This window comes from Saimiri boliviensis, chromosome 10 (assembly GCF_048565385.1).
Source record: "Saimiri boliviensis isolate mSaiBol1 chromosome 10, mSaiBol1.pri, whole genome shotgun sequence".
NCBI lineage: Eukaryota > Metazoa > Chordata > Mammalia > Primates > Cebidae > Saimiri > Saimiri boliviensis.
The window spans coordinates 80,204,461-80,222,894 of record NC_133458.1 but is presented as its reverse complement, the minus strand read 5'-3'; the positions used below and the strand labels follow the sequence as shown (position 1 = coordinate 80,222,894).

The window sequence follows — 18,434 nt, the reverse complement described above, 5'->3', positions numbered from 1 at the left end:
AAAGAAATCAATTTTTAAAAAAGATAATTCCACAATAATTTTTTAAGTAAATGATGCGTGTCGTTTATATTGACCCGGGATTTATTCTGCACCTGTGTTATATATAGTTATCTGTTAAGTTTGTACAGCTTGCTCATTTATATTCAACCATTTAATTACTTTAGATTCTTCTTTAATAATATATTCAACCATTTAACTATTTTAAGTTCCTTTTTAATAATAATAAAGTGGTTGATGTGGTTTAACCATGTTAATGACTGATTTAATGTAAATTTTATGTAAATAGCATGATATTGCTAATAATAGAAACGTTAAAATGTTTAAATTCAGGGGACATCAAACAAGAGCCAGGAATGTATCGGGAAGGACCCACTTACCAACGGCGAGGATCACTTCAGCTCTGGCAGTTTTTGGTAGCTCTTCTGGATGATCCTTCAAATTCTCATTTTATTGCCTGGACTGGTCGAGGCATGGAATTTAAGCTGATTGAGCCTGAAGAGGTTAGTTTAATAGATTTTAATTAGGACACTTAGACATGTTATAACATGAAGAAACTGATATATTTGATTGATACACCAAAAATGTATTCTGAATCATTTTAGGACTTTAGAGAAACTTCCTGAATTAAAATGTGTGCTAAGATAAAGCTTGTCTACCTTTAAAATCACCAATATATCGCATATTCCTTTCAGTTGAATACAATCCTTCAAAATTGATGTTGAAGAAAATTAACCATAGCATCATTTGCACCTTTATTTAAGAATGTCTGGCTTCAAGGTTTATAAAGGAGCATCTAAATTAGAGAAAGAGGCAGGAAGATTTATGGTCTTTAGGGGAGAGAAACGATGTCTGCTAAAGTCAACTGGTTTTGGGGATGGAAGGATTATTCTTTCCAATTAGCAATTATTATATGGACAACCTGGATTTTGTCATGAGGGTTGGAGAGGAGCATTTAGAGATCAATGGCATGTTCAGAAGAAGATAGGAGTAAAACAGCAATGAGGGATAAAGGCATGCAAGGGCAACAGTGGAAATTTCTCAGCCCTTACGTGTCTCTTACAAGACACAGGCCTGGCAGAAACATTTTCCTTTGTTAGTGATACTTGTTCCAAGTCAGCTGGACCATCATACTCCATTGGAAGGTTGGGATGAAGTTTAAAATGTTGTCATAGCACATACGAAATTACTAAAATGAGAAGAGTCTGGATGGAGATAATACTGTGTGAAGAAATGAAGGACACCTTCAACTAACTTTAACTGTCCTCTCCTTCCCACTCCCCACATACAAATGAAGTATTGCTGGGAAGAATTTCTCAGTTCAGTTTTTATTCTTCCCAGGACTAGTTTTAGGCTTAAGGCTGCTATTGATGATTTACTATTAGCGTAAATCATCAATAGCTTTTTTGGACTTCTGATGGAAAGGTAAAGTTAATACCAAATTATTGTGTCTTTTATTACTATGGATTCTTTCTGTGCTACTATTAAAATTGACTTTAGTTTATATCAGCCAAGAAAGCAATGGAAGATTTTTAGCTAACATACCTCTGACTGATTATATTAGGTATTGAATCTAAATACTTTAGTAATACTGAAAAATTCAGTAAGTTTAAAAAATATTTGAAATTCAAAGTGATTAAGTTTCACATACACTGAACACCCCTACCCTCGACTGCTGGGTACATCCATCTTAAATTTTCTGTCTTTATTAAACCAGGTATTCAATTGTAATGAGATAATATGCACTAATTTGATGTCCAGAAGATAAGGTTACATAATTTAAGATTTGAACGATTATGTGACTCAAGAATGTGCTGAAAGTATGACATAAGAGGCACTGGTTAGAAGAATTAAGTCTCCTTCAGTTTGTATCAATATTTTAGGCACACTAAGTGGTAGTTTTGCAGTATCTCCCTTGCCCCATACTAAGCACACACATACAGAATGATCATTATAAGAATTTGAAAATTCTCATTATCTAGGATGATGTTTGGGTGTTTGAATGCTGTGGTGTGTTTAAAACTTAGCTGTCAAAGAAGATTAGTTTTTTCATAGATATACTTAAATGATGTAAATCAAAGAACCACACAAATGTGAAGCACTAAAAAATTGAGACTAGAAACATTTAACAGAGTAATTTAAAGCCTTTCACATAATGGGACTGTGTGCTCTTCACCTCATGGAAGATGTTAATCACTGCAAGAGTTGGTTCATGCTGGAACTGAGCACATCAACAGGGATTTGTATCAGTTAAACAGTTACTTCCCTCCACCTGTGATTAAAATAAACTGAGCAGAGAGTTTTTTCTTTTTTTTTGGTTCTTGCCATATATTGTTAAGATAGAAAAAAATTACTTAATTATGCCAGTATTTCTTGATCCACTCAGAAGAAAAATTCTTTTGCAAATGATTAACCTTTTTATATAGTAGCTGATGACTTCTATGATATTCAGATTTGAATAAGTAGGAGATTTGACCAGATGACCATTATGTTTCATCAAATTCTGAGCTTTTTAAATGCAGGGAAGAAGTAGAATTACATCTGTTCCATACAACAAACTGACATCTAGGTAACTTTTCTGTAGCAGGCTCATAAAGTTAAAAAGGGGCTGGTTAATTCAGAATCAGTAGAGCATTTCCAAATAACAACTAACTCAATGGGAATTGTGCAATAAGCACTGAATGTCTCCTAAGGCTTTTTGTTCAAAATGAAACATCCCATATCTGATTGCTGCGTTGCTGACTGTTGCAATTACTTCCATCAGGCAATGACTGTAGGGTCTTGTTTAAATTTCTTCTTTGGAAAGGGTTTGTGAAATTTCTTTAGTCTGTGTGGCCTGTGGTCACCCTGTTCCCTCTACTGCCCAGCAGTTCATTGGGTGCCTTTGTCAGCACAGTTGGTGAAAGACGTCTCTGAAGCCATCCTGTTGAAATTACTGATGGGTTTCATTTCCTTTTATTTTTACTTTTTTTTTTTTTTTTTTTTTTTTTTTTGAGACTGTCTCGCTTTGTCCCTACCAGGCGCCTGGCTAGAGCTGGAGTGCAGTGGTGCTATCTCGGCTCACTGCAACCACTTTTTTTTTTTTTTTTTTTTTTTTTTGAGACTGTCTCGCTTTGTCACCAGGCGCCAGGCTGGAGCTGGAGTGCAGTGGCGCTATCTCGGCTCACTGCAGCCTCTGCCTCCCAGGTTCAAGCAGTTCTCCTGCCTCACCCTCCGGAATAGCTGGGACTACAGGCGCATGCCACCACGCCCAGCTAATTTTTGTGTTTTAGTAGAGATGGCGTTTCCCTACGTTGGCCAAGATGATCTCCATCTCTTTACCTCGTGATCCACCTGCCTCCGCCTCCCAAAGAGTTGGGATTACAGGCGTGAGCCACCACGCCGGGCGTGGGTTTCATTTCTTTATATTTCAGTTCAAAATGATACTGAGTTGAGACTCCAGACCTGCACAGATTATCTGCTCAGTGTGTTCTGGGTAACATTCTAAAACACATAATCTTTAATATCTCTTTTTCTGAGATATTTGAGATAATGAAATATTATTTTTGAATTAATCATGACTCTTAGGCAATTGTTCCAGGAAACAACATTTTTTTTTTTTTTTTTTTTTGAGGCGAAGTTTCGGTCTGTCACCCAGGCTGGAGTGCAGTGGTGCGATCTCCGTGCACTGCAACCTCTGCCTCCCAGGTTCAAGCGATTCTTCTGCCTCAGCCTCCCCAGTAACAGGGACCACAGGTGAGCACCACTGTACCTGGCTAATTTTTGTATTTTTAGTAGAGGCGGGGTTTCATCATGGCGGTGGATTGCTTGAAGTCAGGAGTTCGAGAGCAGCCTGGCCAATATAGTTAAAACCCTATCTCTACTAAATATACTCATGATGCTGAGAATGAACTAGCATGATAAGCATCAAACTCCGTTTGTGATGTGTTTAAAAATCATATTTCTCTCCCCGGAGACATCCACAACATTGTCTTAAAGTTGTTGTGAGGATTTTGTTTTCTAGGTACTTCTGATGAGTTTCTAGAAAATAATCATTTATAAATGAATTCAGAAATCATTGTTTAAGGGGATACCAATACTTTATTTTCACATCCCCTCCAGGTTTGCATGCTCTTCTGCTGCTATGCCTATTAAAGGTTCACTGATATCCATAGTTAGGTTTTTGAATGAGATTTTCTTTAAAAAATACTTTCATTTCTTATTGCCCCCGACCACCCTCATCCCTGCTTCAATTCACTATTGCTCAGAAGATTTACATTAAAATGAAGTTTATCTTTGGAGAGTTAAGATGTACCTGCCACTGTGATTGTCTGCTGGGATATGTAATTTTGTCCCTGTTACATCACATCTCTCTACTCTTTAAAAAGCATACTGATGCATGTGATGAAAGTACTTTATGTCTTCATTCAGAGAATAAAAATTACTGAGAGAAAATCACTAGAATTGGTATTTTTAAAGGCAGTAAAAAACAAGCCTGGAGAAAGGTTATTACTAACAAAGCAAAAGGAGACAGAATAATCTTTTAGAAAAGCATTCTATTTTAGTATATATGGCATAGCAACAACTTGGAATTTTATGGAAATGAAGGCACTCCCTAGCCCTATTAGATCATGCCCTCTTGGGGTTGCCTAGGTTTGCAGGCAGCAACAGTTTCTGCTCAGAGTAATAAAAAGCGGAAATTAATGAGTGAGTGACTTTAGCTGGGGTAGCAAAAGCAAGCTACCCTATTCTCTGTAAAGCTTTTACTAGCCTGGGGTGGTGATGAGGTAGGGATATATATAAACACATTGAGAAGAGAGGATTTTTTTAAAAGCACTATTGAAGAACTCTATCTTAATACATTGCTCCTCCAAAGCCACATAATAAAAACCTCTGAGACTTTTTACTAAACAACAAAGTAGACATTCTGCTTTAGAGAGTTTTGTTTGTGGACTCATATACATGGTGACCTTTTCTGCTTCCTTCTTATTTTTAGCATCCAATTACTGTTCTCTAAATGAATGCTTAATTCACCAGTTTAGTATTGCCCACAATTTTATTCTGCTGATCCTTTAGGCAATAAAAAGTATTTGCACTTTGGTTGATTAATTTGTATAGTGTTTCCTCTGCTACACACATTGTCACTTGTTCACTTTCTATAGTATTCAGAAGGGTATCTTTTTTTCTTTGGTTTATCATAACCTCAGTAAAACACCTTTACAAAGAGATCGCTAAGCTGCTCTTTATAGTTTTTGTCTGAAAAACCAAGAAGGGAAAAGCAGACAGTATATCTCAAAATGAGAAACTTCCTGATTTTGGTGAATTGTAGCCTGTTCATTCCTGTTGTAAAAACATTCCCTTATTCCCATTTAATTTTGTATCCAAAACAATAGTAACAAAGAATTCTATTGTAGTGTTTCAGAAGGATCACTGCCCACCTGGTTTAAAATGCAAACCAGGCCAGACGCAGTGGCTCACACTTGTAATCCGAACACTTGGGGAGTCCGAGACGGGCATATCACCTCAGGTCAGGAGTTCGAGACCATCCTGGCCAACATGGTGAAACCCCATCTCTACTAAAAACATAAAAATTAGCCAGGTCTGTAATCCCAGCTACTCGAGAGACTGAGGTAGGAGAATTGTTTGAACCTGGGAGGCAGAGGTTGCAGTGAGCCAAGATCACACCACTGCATTCCCAGCCTGGGTGACAGAGTGAGACTCCATCTCAAAGACAGAAAAAAGCAAACCGGGACACAGGAAATCCAGATGACGGTAGCCTTTGCTACTTTAGTTATATCCTTGACTTGAACATTTTTTGTGGGTTTGGAAGTAATTAATTAACTAATTAACCAATTTTTATGAAACATGCTGATAAGTTAACACTTAACACTACAATGTAATTCTCTTTTGGTGGCAGGTGGCCCGACGTTGGGGCATTCAGAAAAACAGGCCTGCTATGAACTATGATAAACTTAGCCGTTCACTCCGCTATTACTATGAGAAAGGAATTATGCAAAAGGTGAGCAGCTAATACAGCATTAAAATTCATTGAAATGTTGCCCATTAATCTGTATGTCATACTTTAAATGCCACATATCATTGCATTGCTGAAGCAAGGTTTTCAGTCATTTTAACAAATGCTTAGCTCTTGGTTTTGGTATTACAAGCCTTTCTATGTATAAATGCATAGACATTGTAGACAAATGTGTAGTGATACTATATACAAAATAATAGGCTTTCTGGAAGTTCCTACTTTGCTGAACATGGTTAAAAAGGATTGTTTTAGTATTAATATTACATGTATCTTCAGAAGTTTTATTCTGCATTGTCCACAGCTGTATAATTCTGAAATGCTTTTGTTTATAGCAGTAAAGAATCTTAGACTAAATTCTTCCTTTTTTTCCTTGTTTTGATTCTTAAAACATTCATTTAATTTTCTCCTTTGTAAAAACATTTTTTTCCTTTGCTTCACATCTTGCCTAGTTTTATCATCTGATACTTTGACATCCTAAGCCATTTATTAAAAATGAATATTTGATCTTATTTGGTTGGTGGAAGTTTAATATATTTTATTTTAAATGAACTTCCCATAACATTTGAAAGTAGCTTTTTTTTTTTTTTTTGAGACAGGCTCTAGCTCTGTTGCCCAGGGTGGAGTGCAGTGGCATGATCTTGGCTTACTGCAACCTCCGCCTCCCGGGCTCAAGCAGTTCTCCTGCCACACAGGCGTGCACCACCATGCCCAGCTAATTTATGTATTTTTAGTAGTGACAGGGTTTCACCATATTGGCCAGGCTGGTCTTGAACTTCTGACCTCAGGTGATCTGCCTGCCTTGGCCTCCAAAGGGCTGGGATTACAGGCATGAGTCAATGCAGACAGCCAAAAGTAGCTTCTTAGAGATGAGTGGAGATAAAACAAGTGATTTACACTTAAAATAAAATATAAAATTTTTGAAGAAAGCAGTAAATAAATGAATGAAGATAAAACATGGATATTTGTTATTAGCTTTGCATGTGTACAGAAATCTAATTGCCTTGAGTGAACCGAGTTTATGATTTACCTATTGTGAACGTTACATTTTTATTCTGTATCATTTGTTTATTTTAGGGTTTGTAAACATAGTTACATGTTATAGATGGTGGCATATTTTCATGGCACCATAGTTATACTGAGAAAAACTAGATCAGTTGCTACATCAAGCTTATTAGAGCAGCGAAAAATAGCACTGTTGACTTTCCTAGAACATAGAGAATCAATGCTCTAGAATTTACTGACTCAGAAGTTAGGACTTAAAAGAAAAGGCTGACTTCGATTTTCAGTTGCTTCCTGGGGTTTCTGAATCACACCTTCAAAATATATAAGGGGTTGCTACCTGTTCTTCCTGTCTTTTTCATCTCAACTCTGGGGTCAGTTTTAATTCCTCCCTTTTCTCTCACCTACCTTTTTGTAGTCAGATCCTTTCAAATACACTCCATTCCTTTCTTTTCACCGCCGTCTTCCTAATGCAGGGGCACATCACCTGGGCTGTCACAGATGGTGCTCAGCAGTTTCCCTGGGCAGTACTGCACAGTAGTAGAAGATAATGCAGTCAGGAATTAGGTTTGAATGCTAGCCTCTCACCAGATTATATTCTTGAGCAGCTTCTTTTCCTAATAAATGGTGATATTCTTATCTCATTAAAGTTGCTGTGATTATTAAACGAAATAATGGACTTGAGATACTTTACATTGTACGTGGCACAATAAGAGTCTCCAATAAAGGGTAGCTCCTAGTGCATCTCACATCCTGAAGTCAGTGTAAGCCAAGGCATATTTGGCATATCTCTCTTGACCATTAAGTCTCTTATTAAAGGGAGCATTCGCAAAGAACTAAAAATTACTATGAGATCCCTAACTACACCTTAGCTTTTAGATACAGTGGCAGACAGGGTATCTCTAGGCCAGGCGTCCCCAAACTTTTTACACAGGGGGCCAGTTCACTGTCCCTCAGACCGTTGGAGGGCCGCCACATACTGTGCTCCTCTCACTGACGACCAATGAAAGAGGTGCCCCTTCCTGAAGTGCGGCGGGGGGCCGGATAAATGGCCTCAGGGGGCCACAGTTTGGGGACGCCTGCTCTAGGCTGTCGTGCCTGGACTTAAATATTCCCAAATGTGTTCAGATTTATTACTAGTATCTCCACTTCCTCGTTCTCCCTTATTCATCCTCGTATCCCATATCACATTTATACATATTTTCTTTTAGTAAGTTAAAAAGGCAAAGTGCTATGACAGATAACAGAATGATGGGTTAAAATGTAGCTCCTCAAATTTTTCCGCAATTGGCTGTAATTGTTAGAGGAAACTATTCACAACTCATTCAGCAGCAAATAAAGGAAAGTGCGATGTGTTAGAACTTTTGGGGTGTCACTGTGTCATATAAGAAAGGGCAAGCTGTTTAATAGACCTGCAATTGTTCAGGGCTACCGCATTTGTAACTAGCACAACAATCAAGGCCCCTTAAAATTTTTATGGCTATACTTACCTTCTCCTTCACGTTCTTCTTGCTGTTCCTTGCCACACCCCTGACTCCCCCAAGGCATCGCTCACATTCTTTATTTTTAAAAATTTATTTATTTATTTATTTAAAGAAAGAGTCTCACTATGTTGCCCTGGCTGGCCCTGAACTCCTGGGCTCAGCAATCCTCCTGCCTCACCTTCCTGAGTAGCTGGAACTACAGGTCTGCGTCACTGCACCCAGCTAATTACATTCTCACATGTGTACCATTTTGGCGTTCGAATAAATTCTAGTATAGTCATTCAGAGGAAAACTTTGCTATCCTTTTTTTAAATAGCAAAAACGATGATGTTGAATTATTTATTTTAATGTGTAGGAGAAAATATTTATATGGCCCTATTTGGTCGTTGATTTAAAACTTTGTGGGCATAGACCGGGCGTGATGGCTCATGCCTGTAACCCTAGCACTTTGGAAGGCTGAGATGGGTGGATTGCCTGAGCTCAGGAGTTTGAAAGGAGCTTGGCTAACACGGTGAAACCCCGTCGCTACTAAAACACAAAAAATTAGCTGTTCATGGTGGCATGCACCTGCAGTCCCAGCTACTCTGGAGGCTGATGCAGGAGAATTGCTAGAATGCGGGAGGCAGAGGTTGCAGTGAACAGAGATTGGGCAACAGAGCAATACTCCGTCTCTTTTTTTTTTTTTTTTTTTTTTGAGACGGAGTTTCGCTCTTGTTACCCTGGCTGGAGTGCAATGGCGCGATCTCGGCTCACCGCAACCTCCACCTCCTGGGTTCAGGCAATTCTCCTGCCTCAGCCTCCTGAGTAGCTGGGATTACAGGCACGTGCCACCATGCCCAGCTAATTGTTTGTATTTTTAGTAGAGACGGGGTTTCACCATGTTGACCAGGATGGTCTCAATCTCTTGACCTCGTGATCCACCCGCCTCGACTTCCCAAAGTGCTGGGATTACAGGCTTGAGCCACTGCGCCCGGCCAATATTCCGTCTCTTTAAAAAAAACAAAAAAACAAAAAACTTTGTGAACATATGTGGTATATGTAACATAAAAAAACAGAAGATTAGAGAATAATAAAAATAACTTACATCTAAACATGTCAAAAAATTGAAAACTGGTCATTAATTTTAGTAATTACAGAAGAAGTAAGAAACAATGAAATAGTGTATATTTACCTTACAGACAATGCCTATGTGTACTTCTATTTTAAAATTCGGAAATGCCTAGAACAATATATACCAATATGTTCACGGTAATTATATTCTGGATGATATGATTACAGACCCTTTTTATTTTAACTTAATAATTTCTAAGTTATCATCCGGTATCCCCATATTACTTCTGAACTTTTAAGTGATAAAACATAATTTAAATTCCCAGCCATTGAAAGCACAGCTCTAAAGCTATCTCCTTGTTTACTTTTGATTTATGTCCCTTGAAAAATGCCTGTTTTTTTCTGTCTGTGTCAGTGTTGCAGTTTGCCTATACTTAATGTACAGCATTTTTCACATTAGTAATTGTATTACTAATAATGGAAGACATCATTTCCCTTAGTTGGGATGCCTTGTTCTAAACTCAGTAGTGTTTAACCTAGTCCAATAAATGAAGTAGTAACCCTAAAAATGTTTATTCAAAAGGAATCCAGAAGAAAGCAGGAAAGGCAGAGTTCTTAAGAGATTGTGTAATCTTGATTGCATGTTATACATTTTAATTCATTTGTTACATAATTTCTAAGTATAGCCAATGGCAACCCATCAAAGTCCAATACAAAGCAAATGTCTCTTCCTCCACAGCTCCAAACAAAACAAAGCACATTATAAAACACTCAGAGGTATGCAGGCCATTTATTTTATTTTATTTCTTCTCAAAATACTTTGAACAAAGAAAAAAATAAAGGAAAACTAGAATTTATCACCTCAGCTTTGTACCTGATACTGCCTATGGTCATTTTATCATTTCACCTTTAAGATCCTAATTTCTTTTGTATAAAGGACTAAAGTAAATAAATGTATGCCAGACTCTTCTGTTTATACCACAGTGCTCTGTGCTGGAGACTTCCATCCCAACCTCACATAAAAGAAATGCTGCTTTCAAAGGCGCAATTCCTGTCTCTATTTCACAGAAAAGGCGCCTGAGGGGTAGTCTAAGAAACAGGTCCAAATCCATAAAAACTACTAAATATTCATTCTTTCAAACCTAGGAACATTGAGATTATTTGAATTCTCTAAAGTGGTTCCTCTGAATTCAATTCCGGGCAAAAGAAAAAAAAAAGTTCTAGACTGGGCTCGTGGCTCACACCTGTAATCCCAGCACTTTGGGAGGCCAAGGCGGGTGGATCATGGGGTCAGAAGTTCAAGACCAGTCTGACAAACATGATGAAACCCCGTCTCTACTAAAAATACAACAATTAGCCAGGCATCCTGCCGTGCGCCTATAATTCCAGCTACTCAGGAGAATCACTTGAACCTGGGAATCAGTGATTACGGTGAGTTGAGATGGTGTCACTGCACTCCAGCCTGGGTGACAAAGCAACACTCTGCCTCAAAAAAAAAAAAAAAAGTTCTAAATGTGGTTTCAGAGCAGCAGTGTTCATTGACGATTGTTTCTTTTCCCCCAAAGATATCACGATACTCTAGAACCCAGGATTACCCTGCTGAGCCACATCAAAATCAGCTAGCAAATGCCTTGTCGATACGCAGGAACGTGGAGGTGGTGTGTCAGCTTCAGCTTTCTAAAATCTCACACCTCCACACGCCCATGCAAAGCTACTATCAAAGTTAATACAAACAACTCTATTCATCCGCTCGCCCCCTTGGGTTTTGAAAGCATCTCAGTGTTATTCTTCTCACTCAGTTGCTTATAATTTTCTAGGGAAACATAACTCTTTAGAATCTAAGTTTGGGGTATGTCATACCCTATAAATTATGATACTTCTTTATTCCAGGCAGTTGTCACATTTCTTTTTCTCATTTCCTCCCTATGCATTGTGTATTTTACATTCCTTTCACTTTTTTACACATCTTACTTCAATCTGACACTTTACACACATCCTTAATTCTGTCTAATGCATCTTGCCTTCATTTTTAAAAGTGATGTACCCAAGATGCTGTCCTTTCGATCCATCTTTCATTTAAATAAGGCTCTGTATCTTTTCTTTCTTTTCTTTTTTTTTTTTTTTATGTGAAACACACAGTGCTAATAAAGAAAAAAAGAATCCGTTTACTCTGTGAATCAGTGAATTACTAGTCTAGTCTTACTGGGAATAAAGCACATTTTTCTTTTAAATTTTGAATTTAGTTTTTCTACCATTTCAGATACATAATATTAAGAGAGAGCGTATATCTTAAAACTACAAATTTGTGGATATTGCCTTTCAAAAATGCAGAAAATAACTTTGAGTATGAAATGCCTGCATTAAATAATTGATTTTTTTATTTTTCAAAACAACAATGTAAGTTTACCTCAGTATTTAAAGCAAGTAAATTTCTGTGCTTCCTAGCTGTATCTGGAATGAATGAATTATTATTCAGGTTCAACATATGGCATTTCCCTTGACTGAACTGTAGTTTATTCGACACAGTAAAGACTTTTTATTTTTTTCTTGTATGTGTACCTGCTATTAGTTGTTTGCCTTTTGGGGATCAGAGTTATCCATCCTTTCTGGTATATTAAACCGTGTTTTTGTTTTTTTTCTTTCCCTGTCCTTCCCCATCTGGCGATGGGGTGGATGGGTTTTTCTCTTCCATGTTATCATCAGGTGGCTGGAGAGAGATATGTCTACAAATTCGTGTGTGATCCAGAAGCCCTTTTCTCCATGGCCTTTCCAGATAACCAGCGCCCACTGCTGAAGACAGACATGGAACGTCACATCAACGAGGAGGACACAGTGCCTCTGTCTCACTTTGACGAGAGCATGGCCTACATGCCGGAAGGGGGCTGCTGCAACCCCCACCCCTACAATGAAGGCTACGTGTATTAACACAAGTGACAGTCAAGCCGGGCGTTTTGCGCTTTTCCTTTTTTCTGCAAGATACAGAGAATCGCTGAATCTTTGTTTTGTTTCTGTTGTTTGTGTTTTATTTTTAAATAATAATACACAAAAAGGGGCTTTTCCTGTTGCATTATGCTATGGTCTGCCATGGACTGCGCACTTTATTTGAAGGTGGGTGGGAGTAATCTAAACATTTATTCTGTGTAACGGGATGCTAATGGGTGAATGGGCAGAGGGATTTGGGGATTACTTTTTACTTAGGCTTGGGATGGGGTCCTACAAGTTTTGAGTATGATGAAACTATATCATGTCTATTTGATTTCATAACAGCATAAGATAATGTTTATTTTCTCTGGGTATCTATGGTACAGTTAATTTCACGTTGTGTAAATATCCACTTGGAGACTATTTGCCTTGGGCATTTTCCCCTATCATTTCTGAGTCTCTGCAGGTGTACAAAAGAAAACCCAATCTACTGTAAATGGCAGTTTAATTGTTAGAAATGACTGTTTTTGCACCTCTTGTAAAAAGGTATTTAGCAAGTGCATTTGCTGTTTGTTGTTTTGTTTTGCTTTATATATGACTTGCAGAGGATAACCATAAAATGGGTAATTCTCTCTGAAGTTGAGTAATCACCATGACTGTAAATGAGGGGCACAATTTTGGACTCTGGCTCCAAACTGAGTCATAGGCCAGTAGCATTACGTGTATCTGGTGCCACCTTGCTGTTTAGATACAAATCATATTGTCATTTAAATATTTTGAAACCCATTTCAGTTAAATAATGACTTGTCATGGTCCTTTGGAATCTTCACTTAAATGTTAAATCTGGGATGAAAATGAAGCAAAAAATATCTGTCTCCTTTTCACTCTGTTCAGTACATAAATACATTATTTAATCAATAAGAATTAACTGTACTAAATCACATATTATGCTGTTCTAGTTACAGCAAGCACTCTTTAAGAAAAATATCCAATACACTAAATAGGTACTATAGTAATTTTTAGACATGGTACCCATTGATATGCATTTAAACCTTTTACTGCTGTGTTATGTTGATAACATATATAAATATTAGATAATGCTAATGCTTCTGCTGCTGTCTTTTCTGTAATACTCTCATGCTGAATTTACTATGACCATTTATAAGCAATGCAGTTAACTACAGATAGTATTTCAGGACAAAATAGATGACTCAAACCATTTATTGCTTAAAAAATAGCTTATGCCATGCCATGCTATAAGCAGCTTTAATGCACATTGACAAATAAAGAGTAAGCTTCAGCTTGCTAAGGGAAACTGTGGAACCTTTTGTAACTTTTGGTGATACGGAAAATTATTTACATACTATCAAAAAATATGAGGAAGTTGCTGTATGACATAGTGCTGGCACTGATATTATTCATCATCTCTTTTTGGACACTTCTGTAAATGTGATTGGATTGTTTGAAAGAAGATTTAAAGTTTCAAAGTTTTTTGCTTTGTTTTTGTTTTGCATTTGGAGAAAATATTGAAAGCAGTACATGTTTCATTCACCTTCAGAAAAACATGAGTAAATGGGGATATAGGATCTCTGAATAGCTTTTTAAAAGATTCAGTCAAGGAACATGAATTTGTTGTCTATCAGTAATATCCAAGAAGAACAATTTTTTTAAAGAGTCTGTAGCAAAATGCAAAAAAAAAAAAAAATTCTAAACACAGAGTCAAAATAAACCTGTTATAAAAGCATTTCATGATGAACATGGAAAAGATTGTTTAAAGATGATTCCCCCCAGCTACCGATTTTCCAAAACTACACAGATCACAGCTCATTTCTCTAAATGGAACAGTTATTGAGAAACCCAAACACCAAAATTGCTACTGTTCGCATTTAATCCTACAAAAAATACTCCAATTTCAAAATATGTATGGAACCTGCGATTTCAATGATTGTTGTTCATATACATTATATATTATTTTGGCCTGTTAGGGGCCTAAAAAGAAAACAATGCCTTAAAAATCAGAACCTTTTCCTCCTACTATGCATATGTGGCCATCTACAGCACTTAGAATAAAAACAGATGTTAAAATATTCAGCAAAAGTTTTATTGGGAAAATAATTGAGATATATACTTAAGATCTGGTGAAATTGAAGGAGAAAATTTAAGTGAGTCTTTAAATATATTCTGAATGAAAACTGTATTGAGGATTTATTTTTGTTCCATTTTTTTCTTTTTCCCTTTTCTCCTTTTCTTCTTTTTAATAGTCTAGTTTTAGGCAGTGAGGAAGAATTGGGCCATGTGTTATCACAAGAGATCAATGGCAAAAATGGTATTCACCATATAATATTTAAGGAAAAACTATATGTTTTGCTGTTTAAGGTGGTGACTCACTGAACTAAATACATAATTGACCAACATTAAGTGTATTTCCAAAGCAGAAGGGTTGAAAATATTACATTATAAACTCTTGAAAAATGTATCTAAAATTTTTTTAAGTTCTGTTTTTATTCCACTTTTTGTTTGGTTGTGTTTTTATTTTCAGGTAGATTAATAAATCTGGCAGCTGATTTCTGCAAGATTCTTGTGTTTTGAATTTCTAATTGAATTGGCTACTCAAACATAGAAATCACTCATTAATGATGGAATGTCTTCTTTCAACTTTTATCTTCACTGCTGTTTGCTGTCTCTTGATGATAACGTGCTAATACCCAATAGATTAATTGCAACAAACTCTTTAATATCTCAAATAACTAAGGAAAAATAATTTTTCTTATGTTCATGAAAGTACTTAAAAATAAAATCCACAAGGCTGACAGTGCAGAACATTTTTCTCAAATCATAGAAGAATCATGGAGATCTAGTTTCCTAAAGATGCTGTAGCAAATTACCACAACCTCAGCACTTTACACAAATTTATCTTATAGTTCTAGGGGCAGAAGTTCAAAAGAAGCCTTAAGAGACTAAATCCAAGATGGTGATAGGTCTGGTTCCTTCTGGATGTTCCAGGGGAGACTCTTCTAGCTTTCACTTCTAGGGTCGGCATTCTTTGGCTCCTGGGTACATTTCTTGAATCTCTGTTTCCATTTCTGCCTGCCTCTTGTGAGGACACTTATGATTACATTTAGGGGATGCTCAGATAACCCAAGACAATACCTCATCTCAAGATCCTTAATTAATGACTTGTGCCAAGTCCCTTTCACTAGATAAATTATTCACAGAGCCCAGAGATTAGAACATGGATATAGCGGATGGGACAGGGCTGTTATTCAGACCACCACACAGAGGAGGAAGATTGTGTAGCAAAGATTCTAATTGATTAACTCAGGAACAATAGCATTCTGCTGCGGGAGCTAGGATTTGAAAGTACTAAAGATCGTTTTTATTTATCACTGAGATATTTCCCCTTATTCTGCATAAATAAGTTTGAAACCTTGCTATATGAAGTTCATCAACTCCACTAAAATGTCTGCTTGTCACATCAAGCCTGTAGATTATTCAAATCCTTCCCCACCACCAGGAATGCACTATGTAATGCGGGGGTGGGGTGGAAATAAGGTGTGATAATAATAGTAATAACAGTTAAATTGGTGGTCTAATCCAGATTTTATTTTTAATACCTTTCTTTTGGTGTTAATAATGGGTTACTATGTGATCTTATCATTTGCTAGTGATTGATTATTTATTAGGTAATAACAATGTATAAAATATGTCTGTTACTAAAAAGAAAAATTGTATAAATGAATCAACTTATCTTTATATAACAAGGAAAGAAGTGTATTGCCAGAAGTTACAGAATTTTGCCAGATCATAGGGGTTTCTAAAATTAGCCACATTGCCTATCATGCAGCCTTTTCAGAACTTATCATGAGAAAACCTTACAGAGGAGAAGGTCAGTTGGATGTTTATTGCTTGGAATCTTAGAACACAAAAACTAAAATTTAAAAATAAGAAGTGAGTAAGCTATTTTCCAGTCACAATTTGGTATGGAGAAGAGAGGAAATAGAGTTATAAAATCATACAAATTGGGTAAAAGTGATGGTGGGAAAAATATAAAGAAGGCAAATGGACATATTAAACAATTCTAATAAGAATAGCGAAAATCAAGTTTCAAAGAGATGGTAGTGTTGGACATGATACTAGAAAACTTCACCCAGTTAATTCAGAGCTCAATTAGTACTTTTAGGACTTCCTTTTTTTTTTATACATGAGACTCACTTAGACATACTTAAGAAAAAATAACCAGTTTACGGAAAGTATGGTTTAAGAGGAGAATTTGACTTAGATTAGTGGATACCTTTATAGAAATGTTAATGATTTTAGAATGTTCAACTAAAAGTGTATATACCGTAGCTATTGTTTATGGATTCATATGTAAGGTAGGGTCTTTTTTGCATATAGACTCCAATATTCTTACTCACTTCCATTCTAAAATTATATTTGTGCTTCTATGGGGAAGATAATTTTTAATTCACTTGGTTGTATTAAAATTATAGTTATGGTTTGAGAAAACATGCTATGAAAATCATGATGATAGCAAATTAAATATACTCAAAATTTAAATCTAAAATAAAAGCCCAGAACCTCAAAATATTGGACTGCCGTGATCACTCTGAAAGGTAGCATATCTGAAACTGATAAATGTCGTCCAAATTTTTGACTGCCTTCTGATCATCTTGTCATTTTTAGTAATTTAGGAACACAGCACTTAAGTAATGTCTTTGTACTACTTTTCCATATATTATTCTCTTTCTGGATAATTTAGGTACAAGGACACCTGATAAATCCTTTTTCAGTTCTATGTTCTAATCTCTTTAAATACCTTGTTTCACATTAATCCTTCAATAAATAGATCAAGGAGAAATTTGGGGAAAGGGACTAACTAAATTATTTCAGTGACTCCCACATGCCAGAGTGCAGTGGTGGGATCTTGGCTTACTGCAACCTCCGCCTCCCTGTTTCAAGCAATTTTCCTGCCTCAGCTTCATGAATAGCTGGGACTACAGGCACGCACCACCAGGCCCAGCTAATTTTTGTGATTTTAGTAGAGACGGGGTTTCACCATGTTGGCCAGGATGGTCTTGATCTCTTGACCTCGTGATCCACCCACCTCAGCTACCCAAAATGCTGGGATTACAGGTGTGAGCCACCGCACCCGGCCAACTAAGTTGTTTTTTAAGTGTCTTTAAGCATTTAGAAGTCAAACTGATTGAAGTACTTCTTTGTTTATTTCTATTGGAGAGGGGTACAGCTTAATGAAGAAACTGAAACACTAATCAAATTCTTCAGAAAGTTAAATACATTTTTCCCATTATTTACATTGTTAGATAGGACTTCTGAAAGTAATAGAATTTTCAGAAAACTTTTAAAGCATAAAAGATTCAAAGTCAATTCAGAAAAAAGCAAAAAAAAAAAAAAAGATTTTTAAAGTAGAAAGTAAGACTAGAAACATAGAATTATTGTATGAAACAATCTTAATTGTTTTAAATGTCTTATTTCTGCAAAGGGAACTGTAGCCTTCTTGTACACATTTCATTTAAGTAATCAGTAAAACTATCTTATAGAAATTTTAATGTGGGAATTTAATTGGCAAGGTTTGTGGGAAGAAAGAAAATAAGATTACAAATGTGACATTACTTTTTTTATTTTTATTTGAGACAGGCTCTCACTCTGTCATCCATGCTGGAGTGTCATATGAACATGGCTCAATGCAGCCTTGTCCTCCTAGGCTCAAGCCATCCTCCCACCTCAGCCTCCTATGTAGCTGGGACCACAGGTGTGTACCACTATGCCCAGCTAATGTCTATATATATATATATATATATATATATATATATATATATATATTTTTTTTTTTGTAGAGGAGAGGTCTCACCACTTTTTTTGGTTGCTTTTTTCTTTTTCTTTTCTTTCTTTCTTTCTTTTTTTCTTTTCTTTTTTTTTTTGAAGAGATGATGTCTCCCTATGAGGGTTCT

The 18,434-nt window shown here is 36.4% G+C and overlaps 1 protein-coding gene across 10 annotated transcripts in view; it reads left to right on the top strand.

Moving 5' to 3' along the window:
- Positions 1–16,525, top strand: part of ETV1 (ETS variant transcription factor 1) — a 100,364-nt gene extending 83,839 nt beyond the window's left edge. For all 10 annotated transcript variants that reach the window (XM_074379532.1, XM_074379535.1, XM_039472869.2 and 7 more), the window contains 3 exons: positions 331–500; positions 5,894–5,995; positions 12,247–16,525. In XM_074379532.1, the coding sequence (XP_074235633.1) occupies positions 331–500; positions 5,894–5,995; positions 12,247–12,468 (494 nt within the window). In that variant the 3' untranslated portion in view covers positions 12,469–16,525. The remainder of the gene's footprint in view (positions 1–330; positions 501–5,893; positions 5,996–12,246) is intronic.
- The last annotated feature ends 1,909 nt before the right edge of the window (positions 16,526–18,434 follow it).